This window comes from Talaromyces proteolyticus, assembly GCF_021365285.1.
Source record: "Talaromyces proteolyticus strain PMI_201 chromosome Unknown BGW36scaffold_11, whole genome shotgun sequence".
In the NCBI taxonomy this organism is placed as follows: Eukaryota; Fungi; Ascomycota; class Eurotiomycetes; order Eurotiales; family Trichocomaceae; genus Talaromyces; species Talaromyces proteolyticus.
Window position 1 is genome coordinate 288,147 of NW_025764287.1, and position 16,470 is coordinate 304,616.

A 16,470-nucleotide genomic window follows, 5' to 3' on the forward strand; every position below is an offset into this window, starting at 1 on the left:
AATAAGCTAAGGTTTAGTTTACGCCACTATAGTGTCCCTCGGAAATAGCAAGACTACTACCGAGGGAGGTTGAACGCAACTCACTTCGGAAAAGCATGGCCGCGAAGGTAACCTAATAGATCACTCCCTACCTAATCAATGGATGTTATACTTATAAGAAACTCCCTGAGGGCAACCCTCACATTATTGCAACCAGGCGTTCTGCAATATCAAACACTTAAGCTCCTTTGTTTATAGAACCACACCATTGAGATATCTACCGCTGTTCATTCATCATGGCGACGCACCAGCGAATCGTAGACGATTCGTACAAAACCCCTATACAGACTCATTTGAACTACAAGGACAAGACCGCCGTAGTGACTGGTTTGTAGTACAACTTAAACACTGTTTTCCTAGGCTTGAATTGATGTCACTGATAATAAAAAATTGCATAGGTGGTGCCAGAGGAATTGGCCTTGCCTTGGCTCGCCAGGTAGCAGAATTGGGAGGCAATGTTGCAGTACTAGACTACCTTTCACAGCCTGATGATGAATTTGATGAATTGGAGAAGACGTTTGGGATCAAGGCGCGATTTTACCAGTATGTTGCTTGCTAAATTGAGTCAAGAGAGAAAGAGAGCGCTCGAAAACAAAAACCCTGGTCATATTTTCGCATCTCAGCTAACGTGCTTGCTCTGCTCAGAACCGATGTCACAAAGAAGGAGTCTCTAGAACAGTCGTTTGCTGAAGTGGTTGCGGAATTTGGGCGGATCGATGGATGGTGAGAAACCGAGGGTCGATATTCCTGGGAACCAGACACTGAAAGAAATGGGTAGTGTTACTGCGGCGGGTATCGTCTACGACGCACCATTCCTTGGAGATAGCTGGGAGAACGTGATCCGGGCGCAGATGGTGAATGTATGTTGCACTCTTCCCATCCAGAATTCTGAACTAATATGACCTCCGCCCAGGTGGTAGGTACTTATTTCAGCGCCCAGCTAGCTGCCCGGCAAATGGAAGCCCAAGGTACCGGAGGCAGCATCGTAATGATCGCGTCCATTTGCGCTCATCAAACGTTGCCGACACAGCATGTGTCTTCATACTCGGCTTCCAAAGGGGCTGTAAAGTCCCTTGGTCATGCACTGGCCGTTGAGCTTGGACCGAAAAATATTCGAGTGAACACTATATCTCCTGGGTAATATTCAAACTTTCATCCGATTTTATTACCTTCAATGTTACTAAGACGTCTCAGATATATTTATACAGCAATGATCGAAGGAGTCATGGAGCGGTTCCCATCGCTCGCGGCTCTCATGAGAGACGATCCGCCACTTGGGCGTATAGGAAACCGGGCAGATATAAAAGGCGCAGTTGCATATTATCTAAGTGATGCATCGTCATATGTAACTGGGAACGATATTCTTGTTACAGGAGGGCTGCATGTTGGGCGTAGTAATCCACCTACGATGACGAAGTGATCATTGCAAGGCGAGACTCATTGTCCATTCAGTTAGTTTAAGAACTTATTCATACTTATTGATTGGCCCTGTTATGAAAAGCTCTTGTAAATCTCTTGTAATTTGACAGCAGTATACCCTTCACAATAGTCATGCCACCAGCATTACAAAGATCCGGATTTTGAGATTGGTCTTCTTAGCCAGAGATGCAAGGGCACAGTGATTGAAATATAAGCCCAGATGGCACATGTACATATGCAATAGAGAGGATGTCACTTCGAAGTGTTCTAATTGTTACCCGTTCATTTGTGGTATATAGTTGACCTATCTTGAGTACAAAAATTGTATTTAGCCATTTTCACAAAATGCTACATGCGATTTCCTATTTACACACTTCGAATTGTTTAGGATTGAAAGTCATATTTTGAGAACGATGATGACTCGGTTTTGAACTTGCTCCTCTCATTCCTCAAGTATAAATCCTTTGACCGAGGACTACGCTGCAGCCCCAGTCGCTTTAATGTGCTGCAATACGCTACTCTTCTCTTCCACAGATGAGTTATTACCATTCTCCCGCATAGTCAGCAACCTTTCCTTTACCTCAGACTTTGCGTATAGTATGTCAACCTCTTCGAGAGAAAGACCAGTTGTCTCAGGACAACAGAAGTAAACGTAAACGACTGATTGATGAACGAACGATCAGCCTGGTGTTCAAATATATCTCAAATAAATAAAGACGTGATTCCGGGCAAAGAACTCACCAGCGAGAGCGCAAGAAAGCAGATTCCAAATCCAAATCATTGGCCCAACACGGTCAAGCGCGATGCCGCCGGCGAAAATTGTGACAAAAGCAAATAGCCATTCTCCAAGGGCAGCCATCGCGCCGCCTATGTGCCGCTGCTGAAGTGGTGAAATTTCGGATGGATAAAGCCACTAGCAAGCGAGAATATCGTTAACAGGAGAACGTAAAAAAGAAAGGAAACAAAAGAAGATACTATGAGGACAAACGTACCGGAACGCCGACCCAGCCCCAACCGAAGAAAAAGTTGAAGCAAACTACCATGGCCACAGCAGACCACCGCGTCTTATTGTTGATCAAGTGCTCCGGTAGACAAATCAGAAGGACGAAGAGCAGCATGCAGATGGTACAGCCCATACCGCCCCATAGCATGCTATATCGAAACTCGTACCATCAGAGAGGGATACATCTCGTAGGTGAGCGAATGACTTACAGGTTCCGGCGTCCAAATCGCTCAACAGTCAGCGGCATGGCTACACAACCAATGGCAAACTATCCAGTAGCTATCAGATCCACTGTCATATTCAAGGCGACATCACCCCAGCTTACCAGAGTGTTCATCACTGCCGCGAGAACATGCGACAAGAATGAAGACAGGCCTATATTGGCAAATATCGTAGTGGAGAAGTAGACCATCATATTAATACCTGTGAAGTCGGTTGTAAGCATAGTGAACAGAATATAGTTCCTTCAACAATAATGATTGTACCCATCAGGTTGTCAAGCATATAGAGGATAAATCCAGTACGCAGTCGTCGGCCAACACGGAGATCAGACTTATCCCTATATCTTCGTTAGTCTTCCAATCCGTGTGCAATGCCGAACCGAGAAACGAACCAGATCAAATCCATGATCCGGAAACTATGCCCAGCTTCTCGCTCAAACTTGATATTTTCCAAAATTTCACAGCGCATTGCTTGTACTCGAGCGTCGTCAATTGGTTTTTCATGGAGTTTGGACAGAATCAAGTCTCCCTCCCGTTCCCGGCTGTTAGCATAGTACCAGCGGGGTCTGATGAATGGTGTGTTAGAGATAATATGACGGGTACAAATAAGGATTTAGCATACGTATCTATAACTCAATGGTCAGTTTATGAGAAAGGAGATGTTAAGAGTGGTGGGCTGAGCCTACCGGGAAGGACGGAAAACAAGGTAGCGGAAGTGAACGCGAAGCCTGATTGCAATGCGATGGGAAAGCGCCAGGAAACTTGGTTGGTCATTTGAGTGAAACCCAGGTCTATCCAGTAACTGTCTCCATGAGAGTCAGTAATGTCTCCGCCGATCGAGAAGAGACGTAAGGATAAGGAATCTCACGCTAGAGGAATGCCGCTGATCAGAATCACAATTTGCCATCCCACGGCCGGTCTGTGGAGTCAGTAAGATACATCATAGTACTCTTGATATGGTGGCCTGGTTACCCCCTCTGGGAAGCTTCAATAGAAAGTTCAGAGATATACATTGGAACAGTAGCTGAGATGAAGCCCATGCCAAATCCAGATAAAAGTCTGCCGACAATGATTTGAGCCACGGAAAAAGACGAAGCCTGTTACACATGTAGAGTAAGAGGAGGGCTATTTAAAATGGTTCGATTGTATAATATAACCTGGAGGGCTCCGCCGATTACCACGATAGCATTTCCCATCAAAATAGAGTTTCTGCGACCCATCTTCATACCCGTGAACATGCAGATGACGGAACTCAATGTGGCAGATAGACTGTAGGAGGAAGCAATCATCGGAATAATATAACTTCCTTTGGGATTCTGCCAATTATGTGAGCACCTTGCTCGACGGTGTAATCGCAAAGACCGTCGGTCTTACCTGGATGGCATCAAGAAACGGCTTTGTTGACTGAACTCCTCCCAAGACGCCAGCATCGTAGCCGTAAAGCATAAAGCTCACACCCCCTGCCAATTTGGCAACGCAGAGCAGGCTGTTGCCCGAGAGCCTTTCATAAAACATTGAATAGAAGTGACAAGAGAGCAGTTTCTCGATATTTGTAGGAATAAATTATGAACTATGAACTCGTCTGGGATCATTCTTCTACGTCCCCTTTATGATCATTCTCCTGTTTCATACGCCAATGATCTAAATCCTACTTGTTCAGGCTGAACCTTGTGCTTAGCTGGGAAGAAAGAGACTTTGCGGGGATACACAACCAAGACTGGAGACTGATGACGAAGTATACGGAATTGCAATATCCGCTCTTAACCCTAATTTAATTGGCATCTCCTTCTGTTCTGTTACGTAAAGTGCTAGATTTTCTTACCCGGGTGTTTGTCTTCTGGGTTTAATCTAATCTAGAAGCTTTCGGCTGAATGAAGGCTTATTGTAGTTATTGCAAGTTGCGCCCACCGGAACTTTGATCGAAGTGGTTGGTTATTCAGAAACTCGTATGGAAAAGGGATGGCGCCCTACGCTAATTTCTTTCGGAAAGGTCGGGTAATCAAATTTCCTGGTAGTTTATCAGTATTGTTAGTTGACCAATTTTAAGCTCTACGAAAATGCCCAAGGTCAGCCTCAGGGTATACTATAAGCATCATTAGACCTTGCTCAAATTCTGTGGATAGTATAACTAGTCTGCCGTAGATTCGTCAGGGTTCAGTTAGGTAACGTAACCAATTGGACACTCACCTGCCCGGGAGGCCATTTAATATGGCGTATGGGAGTGGGCGACTGGCTGTCCCGGGCGGGTGGGTGTCCGATTACGTTAGAGTTCTTGAAGCGGAAATTATTGCCCTTCTGGTTATCCATTCCGCTCGTCCCTAGAGAGTGATTAGAAATTCACTTTATCAACTATGAAAGGTATCAATTATGAAAGGAGAATATAATAATATATAATAAACATACCTACTCTACACTTTAGCAGAATCATAATCATTATTGTTTTGTCCACATGGCTCCGAGAATTTTTGTGTAAGCATCTTACACCTGGAAGCGTGGAACTGAGAGCTACTAGTACTGACCAGTGATAGCACCGGCATCACTGGGTATATTGGCGGCCAGGTTATTGTCCACTTGTACCGGAAACACCCTGAATTAGATATTACAGCACTTGTGCGCAATGAAGAGCAGGAAAAAAACGTCAAGGCGGCTTTCCCTCAAATAAAGACTGCGATCGGTGATCTCAATAGCATTGATACCATTGTTAAATTGAGTGCGGAAGTGGACATTGTCCTTCGTAAGTCTTTACCTTTACTGAGATCGGTAGTGATACCTTGCTAACAACCGATCTCTTGATCACGTCCATAGAGTGCGCCTCCGCAGACCACCCTGTAGCGGCCGCTGCGATCATCAAAGGCATCAGATCCAAACCAGCAGGCAGTCCCCCAGGATTCTGCATACACACCTCAGGTACAGGGATCTTGGGAGACCCCTCCCAGGGCTATGGGCTTCCACCTGATAGGGTGTACGACGATATCGCTGATATTGGCGTAATCACTTCGTTCTCGCTGGAACGCTGGCATCGGAATGTTGACAAGATCATCCTGGAGGCGGCCGTGAGCGACCCAGTAGACAATCCAAAAATCAAGACGGCAATCGTCTGCCCACCTACCATTTACGGCAAGGGGATTGGTCCAGTTCGACAGCGCAGTGTCCAGCTTCCATGTCTAGCAAATGCCTCTCTTCGCAGGGGAAAAGCGCTGTGCGTGCATCAGGGGCAAAACGAGTGGAGAAATATTCACGTCGCCGACTTGGCCGACGCGTACGTTATCCTTGTTGAGAAAGCTCTGAAAGGGGGTGGAGGGGCAGGTTGGAATTCTGAAGGGTACTACTTTGTTGAAAATGGGCAGCATATTTGGGGGGACCTGGCAAAAGCCGTTGCTGCCGATGGATTCAAAAAGGGATATCTAACATCTGCTGATGTTGATCAGCTCTCCGAGGAGGAATGCCTTAGGCTTCAAGGCGATCCTACTCCAGGGCCTGCAATTTGGGGAACGAATTCTCTGGGAATTGCAAGTCGCATCCGTACGCTGGGCTGGGAGCCACGTCAACAGTCTTTATGGGATTATGTTTCAGAGGCAGTTGATATAGAGGCCAAGGCTTTAGGAAAATCGGGCTGAGATGGTACGTTTGTACTATCTAATGATCGTCACAAAACAGGAATCAATATATACCAGTTGACATGGCCGTCTCTGGACAAGTATGTGACATGTATCTGTACATATATTCCTAGAGAAACGTTTATTAAATATAAATTGAAACCAGTTCTTGATATAACCATCAACTCGATATTTAGTGGGGGTTTCGGGCCCGGAGACGGTTGGGTTAGGGTCAGGACGGCGTGCCCCCTGGGACCATCTGTGTCCTGCTGCGGGAGTGGTGCTGTCATGATCTAAGGGCTTTCACCATAGTGAAACCATTCAAGCTATAGTTAGATGTTCTTTATATACCTTCAGTTATGTATTAGAGCCCTAGATCTTTCTTATACACTCTCTGCAGAAAGTTTCGGCCTAATCGGCCCGAAACCCCACACACAAATTTCTATAGAAATTATTTTTCTCTCTTTCTCTTTCACTATAAGCTTATGAGGCTTAAAAAATAAAAATAAATATCTTTTATTATTACACTATATTATACTCAAATTTAATATATTAATAAGTAGTATACTATCTTTTAATCTTTCGCTGCCAGCGGTGATGAAGATGCGCGTCGCCTCTTTGATTTCGCGCTCGGTCATGCCTTTGTCGGTGTATTCTTTGAGAATATATGAGACTAACTATTAGAATTTTTTTTTCCGGCGGGAAGGGAAAGACAAATATAAATCAGTCCGATCCGTCTCCTCGCTAAACTTGATCTGAAAGTGATAATCGTCTTTCAATCCCCACGGAATCACGGCTATCATGAGTATTTGTTGCAGCGGCGATGGGAACCTGCGCGCTGCGCGGAAATGGTTTGAGATCTTGACCAGGCTGAAGACGACATCGATATACCGACTACGATGGTCCTTACGCAGACAGCCCACGGGGCTGCCAAAGGCGAGGTCGCCGATGGTGTCAAAGGTGAGGAAGTTGAGCCACTGAACAAGGTCTACAACTCCTTCTTCTTTTCCTTCTTCTTCTTTTTCTTGCGAGTGAGAGGAGGACGCTGCCCTCTGTCGTAGTTGACGAATAAACTCATCCAAATGCACACCCAACACATCCTGCTGCGCCAACAGCGCCTTTTGCGAAAACGCATACGCCTGCAACCTGCGAAAGCCGCGATGGTCGGCGTCATTCGCGACGACAGTGTGCGAAACATTTGACTCGGTTGCGAAAAAGCCGCCATCTTTTTCGAAGCTGGCAGGGCGGTCTTGCGTGCGGTGGCCTTGATACACTACTTAACATTCAAAATATAATTACTAGGAGTAAAATAGAGGATACCGTACCGCAAATGTCAATACACGCCTGCGCGGTATTATATGACAGCTCGTCTGGCGCAACGCGCACGACGGGGCCGTATGTGTCGTGCCATTGTTTTTGTTTGAGATGCTGGATGCCAGACAGGTCGTACCAGATATGGTACAGGCGTGTGGCGCGCGCGAGCAGAGGGCCGGGGTAGTGGTGCAGAGGGTGGAACAAGACGTTGTAGATGCATTTGGCCAGGGCGAAGCAGATGGTCTGTGATTATTAGTATGGTGTATCAATTTAAAAGGAGTGTAGATGAGGGTAGTCAGTCCTACAGCCGCCGGGAGATAGTAGAACAGAGCCGTGGACAGCGCCATGAGTTAATGGTTGCGCTGAGTGAGATTGATTTAATATAATATTCTGGTTATCTACCTATTACTCTTGAAAGTATTCGCAAAGGAATGCATGGTATTTAAGATATCGCAGACGAGGGGTACCACACCACCCGTCACAGATTCTATCTATCCATACGTATGCAAGAACTAGTCTATTTCATACATAGGGAGGCCCCTACTCGAATAATTCATAAGGTGTCTCTTATTTTTTAGCAGATTTTGCCAGTTATATTATCAAAATGTAGCACATTACAGAGATTATACAGGCGTGAGGCGATTTTTATCTCTGTTGCGCGAAGGCTACGTTGACTCTGCTGCCTTGCTGGATGCTTCCTGCAATGGATGAGCGCTAATTTATTATATAGGGTGATTATAGCTAGTTATGCAGTGAGCCTTGCCTCTCTTTAGCTATCAGCTCCCTTCACATATTCCGTTAACTAACCTTTCTTAGCTTGTTCAACTGAACACGGTTGACTGCACTTCCCCGTATTATTTCGAATTCATACATAGACATAAATCGGTGTTTCCAACTAATTTTCTTCACGAAAATTTCAAAAATAGTCTTGTGGTCTATGGCTAGGATAATTTCGTATCTGTTTGGTCTGCTCTCTCCGGCCGTAGGAGTGATTTTAGTCGGTGTAATTATAACCATATCAATATGGTCGGCTCTGGGTTCTTTCACTTGTGATTCGTTGTCGGATTTCCCTTTGGTCAACGGCAGAAAATGGTTTGAAATCTCGAGTCTGATGGCCAAGATGCGATACCAGATTAACGCACTCGAGCTCATCAACTCTGGCTTTGCAAAGGTGAGGGAATATTCAAAGAACCGAGAGATAAAAGCAATGACTAATGGATTCTGATTAATAGTACAGTAAGGGCTTTCGTCTCCTGACCAGCGAGGGTTTAACTAGTGCTTTCTCCTGAGTTTGCAAATGATCTTCGCAATGACAAGCGGCTAGATTTGGGCGGATTCTTTGCAGAGGTATGCTACCTTTTTGTAATGTACGGTTAAGTGTTTGATGACATTTTCTACCAGGAGTTTCACGCACATATGGATCAATTCGCAGGGTTCAGACCACACACAGGCGAGCTTATAAGGGGTGCTGTCAAAGTTGGACTGCAGCGCCAACTTGGTAAGTACATAAATACCTACACCTGCAAAGGCTTCAGGCTTCAAATATAACCATATTTCATCTTAGCAAGCCTCTCGAGGCCCCTTTCCGACGAGGCAGCAGACTCACTTCGCAAGAACTGGGGTGATCAGCGAGGTGAGCAGCGCATCAGATATGAGCTTATTGATGCACTGGGCTGTTAGCTGATGAGAGTTGCAGAATGGCACGAGGTTGAAACGAAAGCAGTAATTACGAAATGTGTTGCTCAGCTGTCCAATAAAGCTTTTATTGGGAATGAGTTGTGTCGTGATTCAAAGTGGCTTGAAATTACAGTAGATTATGCCTTGCGTATGAGTATGGCAGCGATAACCTTGCATCTTTTTCCTAAGACTCTGCGTGGCCTTGCGGCCCGTTTCTTACCTGTCTGTCGAACGCTACAGAGACAGGTTGAGCATGCCCGCCTCTTTCTTGACCCTTTTTTAAAAATGAGGCAATCGGGAAGGGCAGGCCTTACAGAGAATAGACTAACAACTGATCAACATTATAATGCACTAGACTAGGTAGAAGAAAACGCCAGTTTTCGCCCTTATGACCCTGTCATTGTTCTTCTGATGTTTTCTATGTCTGCGATTCATACGACATCAGATATGCTGACTCAAGTTATCTATGACCTCTGTGGCCGTGAGGGGTTAATTCATGCTCTACGGGAGGAGATTATCTCGGTCATACCAAAGGATGGGTGGAGCAAAGCATCCTTCTATAATCTCAAGCTTATGGATAGTGTAATAAAAGAAAGTCAGAGGTTAAAGCCGTCAGCTATTAGTAAGATCAAACCTCCTCTGTTGTCAAGTTAATTTTATAGCCAACAGGTGATGGCATTTTCTAGTCTAACAGCAGTGATTATGGTGATATATAACTGATAGTCACGGCAATCAATAGCAAGTAAGTGATGGTCATTTCTATTCTGAAAGCAGTGGTATAGTACTGACAGTCATGGCAACTAATAGAAAGTAAGTGATGGTCTTTTCTATTTTGAAAGCAGTGACTGTGATGATATAGGACTAATAGTTATGGTGATAAATAGCAAGTAAGTGATATTTCATTTTTTTTCTGAGAGCAGTGGTGGGATTGCTACGATATTAGAGTTTTTACATCATTTCATGCTAAATATTCTAGTGATGAGGACAAACAGTTCAGGTCATAGTATATCTTTCATTAGTGTCAATCTACAGTACAACAGTTATCTCGTCATTGTTTCTCAGAAATTGTCTCTATCTCTAAAGCTAATGAAGATGAAAATGATGACAAACCGGTGGTAAAACACCGACTCGGCGGAGTCGAACCAGCTAAGCGCGATGATAGTAGCCAGGCCTGGGATCGATAACGTCCCCAAAACAGCCGTCACACTCCTTACTCTCTCCGGTTCAATGCACTGAACCCTATGATTCAGGGCCTCGAAAGCAGGGGATATGCTGTTCATCGTTGCAGGCTGCAGGACATGTCTCTTCCAGCTAATCAAGATGCAATTGCGTTCCTTGACGATGAAGGTCCTTTCTTAGAAAACATGGACAACCAGCGATTTGAGTCTTACAAGTCTTTGGTGGAAAACTTAAAGCAATGTGGTATCTTCTGGGTGACCGGTCTTTCGCAGATCCAATGCCAGGACCTGCGATTTGGCCAGATCACTGGCTTCGCCAGGACCATTCGCTCTGAAATGCTAGTCGATTTCGCTACCTGTGAGGTTGACAATGTTAACACCTCACTGGACGTGTTTGGGAAATTCCAGATTCGTAAAGAGGACGGCACTCTCAAACCTGAGTTCGAATACGCCAGTATCGACAATACGACGTATACATTGCTTCTCAATGCAAGACGAGCTGTTGAGGTCGAACTCGAATGACGGTATTACCATTCGTACCAGTATGCCCGGCCACTTAACTGCTTTACACTGGGCTCTCCAGGAGATGGAAACGCTAAAAGATGACGATGTGGAAGTCGAAACATATGCCACTGGCTTGAACTTCAGGGTAGGTTAGAATAACGCCGGACGAGCGAATCCACAAGGCTGGCAACGATTTATAGGACGTTATGGGTGCCATAAACATTGTTGAGGCTTCAGAGAATGGATTCGGACATGAAGGCGCCGGCATTGTCCGCCGCGCTGGTTCCGACGTTAAGGATCTCAAGGCCGGCGACCACGTCATGTTCATTGGAAACTGTGCATTAGGGACGCAGTTGGTTGTCTCCGAGAATCTTTGCGAGAAGATTCCAGACGGATTGAGCTTCGAAGATGCGGCTACTATGCCTTGTGTGTTCGCTACGTCGATCTACTCCATTTTCGACATTGGGAATCTGAAGAAGGGACAGGTTGGTCTTCTCTGCACTCCCTGTGTTTTTGAATTAGCCTTTAACAAAATTTTTAGTCCATTCTTATCCACAGTGCCTGCGGTGGGGTTGGTCTTGCTACCATCCAGCTTGCCCAGATGGTTGATGCTGAGATCTATGCAACAGTCAGCAACGAGGAGAAGGCCAAGTATCTTATGGACACGTTTGGCGTGCCCCGAAACAGAATCTTCAACTCTCGTAACACCTCATTTGCCGAGGACGTTATGCAGGAGACGAACGGTGAAGGCGTCGATTTAGCATTGAACTCACTGTCTGGCGAGTTGCTGCATGTTACATGGAGGTGCATTGCAGTGTTTGGCAAGATGGTCGAAATTTGCAAGCGAGACTTGATTGGTTCTGGAAAGCTTGACATGAGTCCTTTCATGGCCAACCGTAACTATTGCTGCGTCGACTTGGATCAGATTTGTCTCAGGAAGCCGACTATTGTATAGGAGTCAGTATCACTCCCGGTATAGCTATTTGATAACCAATGACTAATATATCATGAAGCCTGCTCAAGAACATTGTCCACTTACTCCGGGAGCGCCATATCCATCCCATTCGACCCATTAAGGTCTTCAACTCTGATGTTATCCTCGACGCTTTCCGCTATATGCAGGAAGGCGTCCATCTGGGCAAGATCGTCGTGTCGATGCGCGATTCTACTGGCCAGGTCAATTGGGAGAGGGTATTCAGTAGCGAAAGAGACTCACCTACTTCGATAACTTTGACGCATATCTACTTGTTGGTGGCCTCGGAGGCTTGGGTCGCTCTATCTCCACGTGGATAGTGGAACACGGAGCCCGTCACCTCATCTACCTTTCCCGGAGCGTGGGTGCAGACAAGAAGCACCAGGAGTTTGCCCAAGAACTTACCAGTATGGGATGTCGCACTGATTTTGTTCAAGGTAGCGTTTCCAACCTTGACGATGTGACTAAGGCCGTGCCACAGGCTCAAGGCCGGCTCAAGGGTATCTTGCAAATGTCCATGGTGCTTTGTGATCAGACATTCACCAGCATGACAATCAAGGAGTGGAACACGGTTGTCCATCCTAAGGTTAAAGGAACGTGGAATCTCCACAACACTTCCGTGTCTGCCAACGCGGACCTCGACTTCTTTGTTCTTTTCGGCTCCCTTTCAGGTGTTTGTGGACAGCCCGGTCAAACCAACTACGCTAGCGCCAACACTTTTCTAGACGCCTTCTCTCAGTACCGCTTGAGTCTAGGTCTACCAGCCTGCGCCATCCAGATTGACGCCGTCGAGGAAGTCGGCTGCCTCGCTGAGCACGAGTCGATTATGCAAAAGCTCAATGCTGCCGGTGCCTTGCCCGGTACGGTCTTGGAATGTGAGCTTCTTGAAGCGATAGAGGTAACCACTGCATCCACACTGAGCAAGTCGCGGCTCACTGCCTCAAACAACTTCTGCCTTGGGCTCCGATCCAGCCTGCCCCTGAGCGATCCCGGAAATCGATCCCTCTGGAAGAAGGGCACCCGAATGACGGCCTTCCACAATAGTGGAGAGACCAGCACCACGTCAGGCTCTGCCTCCAGCGACGACCTGGAGACCTTCGTCACCGCGGCTAAGGGTGATGTCGCCTTACTAGGTCAGCCCAATTCAGCTCATTTTCTCGCTGTCGAAATCGGAAAAAAAGTGCTTAGCCTTTTGCTGAAACTAGAAGAAGGCCTGCAGATGTCGTGCTCTCTGTTTGATGTGGGAATGGGGTCCCTCGTTGTGATTGAGCTATGACAGTGGTGGAAGATGATGTTCGGGTTTAATATAGGTGTGCTCGAAATGATGGGAATGGGTTCTCTTGATGCCCTTGGAGGGTACGTTGCCAAGGACATGCTCAAATTGATTCATGGAGTTGAAGATCAAATCAGTTAGGTGGGTTGTGCATGTGATTGACCTAGGTCTGATACGGCAAATTGTCTGCTTACCTTATGCTTAGAATTACAAGGCAGTCCTAGTTAATACAGCAGCCTTTAGCGACTGTCCTTACCGATGTTTTGTCTGACAGTTGATACTATAAAATTCCTAGGATTTTTATATAAAGAATTTGAATAATAAGATTTCTTCAATAGTATAAGTTTATAGTTTGGTTTAACTATAAATTCAAAAAGAATTTATATATATCAATTAAGTATATAATACCCAGCAACTCTGAGCTCCCAATCCATACTCCATAGTTTAGTATATCAATATATTAACCTCAGCTATGTATAGTCAACTTCCCTCCTTAGGCCTAGTGTTTTAGTTTAATGATACCCTATACGTAGCCATGTGCTGATCGTAACATTTTGTATATCAAAAGTAGACTACAACCTAAGATACAAACAGTGCTCAGAATGTAAACAACCTCTTGCAACTAAGAAATTCATGACGCTATGGACATTAAGCACACCTCTTCGGCTGCCAAAGACGTGTATCTTTCCAAGAGATCTGTCGTGGTTACACCCCCTTGATGCATATAATTAAAGTGCGCTGCCAACGCGGTACCTTCAATCAATATTGCTATGAAACGGCCAGGATCAGTACTAGCATAATACCGTGCAAGTCTAGGGAGCATAAACTCACGTCTTCCCAAGTCATGAGGCAGCTTTAAGATAAGCATATCTTCATCGCCTTGGTTGCTAGGCCAGTTAAAAGGATCTGTATCAAGGACGTCATCACCGAGGATTGCCAAGAAGTTCATACGAATTCGTTCCCCTTTCATATCCCACTGTAGGTTAAATTTGTAGAGGTCGAGCTGGTCATTTTCAATGTTTTCCAGTAGAGAATAGTGCTGCTGAGAGGCAATAGCCCAGCTCTCGTAAGTTGGACCCCATACCTCGTAGGTTAACTTGGCGACCGGCGTACGATTTATAGCGTTATGGTCGTCAGTATCCGATACCCGAAGCCAACGGTGATGGGGGGGGATGGAGGGGGCATGTAGTCGAGAGACCATTCGAAATCGGATGGGCCGGTCCAATTCGGATAAGCGGAGGGGCGCCACGGAATGTTCCTTTTGCTCAACGTTGTAGATATGTTTGAATCCTCAGTGGACCTCTCTTCTACTCTTTCCTTGATGATATCGTCATCATTCCGTTTATTATTTTCTTGCTTCAGAAGAGTCGACAAGTCAAATCCCTCTGGAATGTCTGGAAAGTAGGGATGAAGAGCTCCCATGTGATAGTGCATGAAACTAAGAGGTGGGTTGTTTATAATATTGGCCGAGACAGCAAAAGCTTCCGGGTGCTCAATCTTCGTCTGTACGATTCGTTCGATAGCATCATTGGCAAACCAAACCTATTATACCCAAGTCATTAGTACTAGAACAAAATAGCTTGGACAGAATGTTGCGAACAATATCATCGTCAATTTTAACGTAAATTGTACCACGTTCGACTAAGCGCCATAACTTGGCGTAGTCCGGCCACCATACTGTTTTCTCCAGACGATGTGCCTTGTAGAGAGGTGATCTGGCGAGTATCTCGTTTAAGAAGGAGAGATCGGCGGAGTTTTCAGTATTGGCAATCCAAATAACATCATCAAGCCAGCCGCCGTTCGTGACAAGGTTTCTCTGTGCAGATGGGTCAACGGAGTCGAATGGTGACATTGACGAAATATTCAAACCTCAACATAACAATGCATGGATTCCACTCGATCGCGGCGACCATAAAACACAAATCCGGTGATTTTAAAATTCATGGGTTTACCGGGGATACGAATCTTGTACGGTGGTGATTCCGATGCCTTGAACGGCGTTGATGTTGACTCAGATACCCCGTTCGACTCTAAAGTCGGTGTTTGAGGCATGATCCGTCTTAAAACCGGATCTTGTATTAATGTCAAGGAAAACACAATTAATAAAGCGAGGGAAGACACCAAAACCGCGCGCCCTCGTATTCGCGGTAGCATATTACACATAGCTCTTTACAGCATTTGCCAAGGAGATAAAGAGAAAGAAAACAAAGTTGGTAACAATCATGGATTAATATGAGCAAAACCTGGAAAGAGTATGCAGTACAGGGAATACTGAAGCAATGGATGAATTAATAGGTTCCAAGCTAAGCATACGGCGCCACATATCTACATATAAGGAACTTTCACACCCCGTATGTAATATAATCTAGCTCAAAAATTGTCAATTGTCTGACTGATTTGTAAAACTCAATCGCTGGCGGCAGTAATGATCAACATGATTATAACTGGATGCAACGGGATCCAGCCAAGTTCGCCTAACATTTGTCTCATGCCTAGCGTTGGTTTTCGTGAAAAAACCTCGTCCCATATGGTTTAACATGATTGCAACAAATCACAATCACCAACTCTAAAACTCGTAAAAAACTCATTGATAGGTCCCTATATCCTAAAGTTATCCAACCAGAAATATCTTAACAGTAAATGTTGGATATTAAGACGCTAAGAAGAGCCTTTAATATAGAAATCGTCAAGTGATCTTCAATCATAGAACCATAAAAGAACCATAACTTTTCTTGACTACTATTGTTAATATTTTAAGATTATATTATCTTTACATACATTAATTAGTATAAGCTTTTTCTTAGTATTAGTTATTACCAGTTAATAAATTATTCATTTGAATAATATCTTATGAAATATCTAAAAATGGTTTAAAAATACTGTTAGTTTATATAGATATTTAATATCTAAAGATTGATATGGATATATACTGTATACTTACAGTGGCACTGCAGATTTGGGATAGCACTAAATGGCGCGCCTTAGCGCCAACGCTAAGCCGAAAACTATAGAATCTCTTACTATAACGGTTATATTATTAGTATTTTGGGCCCTAGTACCGAATTCATGCAGGTAAACGTAATCACTAATCTTGGTGCTACCCCAAAATCTTTGCAGCGCCACTGTACTAATGGTTAGTTTAATAGTTCCACGTCTTACTCTTTCCTGTTGTCTCAGGTAAGTTGTCTTGTTTTGCCCCACATCTTCTATAGTCTGTGTGGAGGGAATGGGGCTACAGCTGGATGCGGTGCCCGACAAACAAGACTAGTTCGA

The 16,470-nt window shown here is 44.9% G+C and overlaps 7 protein-coding genes across 7 annotated transcripts; 4 read left to right on the forward strand and 3 right to left on the reverse strand.

Annotated features, from left to right (window-relative positions):
• Positions 1-275: 275 nt before the first annotated feature.
• On the forward strand, positions 276-1,459 carry BGW36DRAFT_431125 (short chain dehydrogenase; the record flags this gene model as incomplete). Its single annotated transcript, XM_046220936.1, has 6 exons — positions 276-366; positions 438-582; positions 685-762; positions 818-899; positions 953-1,176; positions 1,234-1,459. 6 exons carry the CDS (start codon positions 276-278, stop codon positions 1,457-1,459), a joined length of 846 nt encoding a protein of 281 aa, XP_046067879.1.
• Positions 1,460-1,933: 474 nt separating this feature from the next.
• BGW36DRAFT_362913 (putative sugar transporter STL1) lies at positions 1,934-4,197 on the reverse strand (the record flags this gene model as incomplete). Its single annotated transcript, XM_046214416.1, has 13 exons — positions 1,934-2,118; positions 2,200-2,371; positions 2,451-2,610; positions 2,671-2,729; positions 2,787-2,884; positions 2,947-3,020; positions 3,075-3,248; positions 3,305-3,308; positions 3,369-3,484; positions 3,551-3,601; positions 3,655-3,779; positions 3,840-3,998; positions 4,057-4,197. The coding sequence occupies 13 exons, from the start codon at positions 4,195-4,197 to the stop codon at positions 1,934-1,936; spliced, it is 1,518 nt and encodes a 505-aa protein (XP_046067880.1).
• A 934-nt stretch (positions 4,198-5,131) lies between these two features.
• BGW36DRAFT_400046 (uncharacterized protein) lies at positions 5,132-6,299 on the forward strand (the record flags this gene model as incomplete). The annotated part of the gene is made up of 3 exons (XM_046218594.1): positions 5,132-5,151; positions 5,211-5,416; positions 5,488-6,299. The coding sequence occupies 3 exons, from the start codon at positions 5,132-5,134 to the stop codon at positions 6,297-6,299; spliced, it is 1,038 nt and encodes a 345-aa protein (XP_046067881.1).
• A 659-nt stretch (positions 6,300-6,958) lies between these two features.
• Positions 6,959-7,939, reverse strand: BGW36DRAFT_362915 (cytochrome P450; the record flags this gene model as incomplete). The annotated part of the gene is made up of 3 exons (XM_046214417.1): positions 6,959-7,551; positions 7,604-7,835; positions 7,898-7,939. The coding sequence occupies 3 exons, from the start codon at positions 7,937-7,939 to the stop codon at positions 6,959-6,961; spliced, it is 867 nt and encodes a 288-aa protein (XP_046067882.1).
• A 2,628-nt stretch (positions 7,940-10,567) lies between these two features.
• Positions 10,568-10,969, forward strand: BGW36DRAFT_431129 (uncharacterized protein; the record flags this gene model as incomplete). Its single annotated transcript, XM_046220937.1, has 1 exon — positions 10,568-10,969. The coding sequence occupies one exon, from the start codon at positions 10,568-10,570 to the stop codon at positions 10,967-10,969; it is 402 nt and encodes a 133-aa protein (XP_046067883.1).
• Positions 10,970-10,991: 22 nt separating this feature from the next.
• BGW36DRAFT_431130 (KR domain-containing protein) lies at positions 10,992-13,200 on the forward strand (the record flags this gene model as incomplete). Its single annotated transcript, XM_046220938.1, has 5 exons — positions 10,992-11,096; positions 11,152-11,436; positions 11,493-11,900; positions 11,975-12,127; positions 12,160-13,200. 5 exons carry the CDS (start codon positions 10,992-10,994, stop codon positions 13,198-13,200), a joined length of 1,992 nt encoding a protein of 663 aa, XP_046067884.1.
• A 628-nt stretch (positions 13,201-13,828) lies between these two features.
• On the reverse strand, positions 13,829-15,351 carry BGW36DRAFT_400048 (uncharacterized protein; the record flags this gene model as incomplete). Its single annotated transcript, XM_046218595.1, has 6 exons — positions 13,829-13,965; positions 14,029-14,293; positions 14,356-14,455; positions 14,570-14,739; positions 14,798-15,013; positions 15,067-15,351. 6 exons carry the CDS (start codon positions 15,349-15,351, stop codon positions 13,829-13,831), a joined length of 1,173 nt encoding a protein of 390 aa, XP_046067885.1.
• Between the last annotated feature and the right edge of the window lie 1,119 nt (positions 15,352-16,470).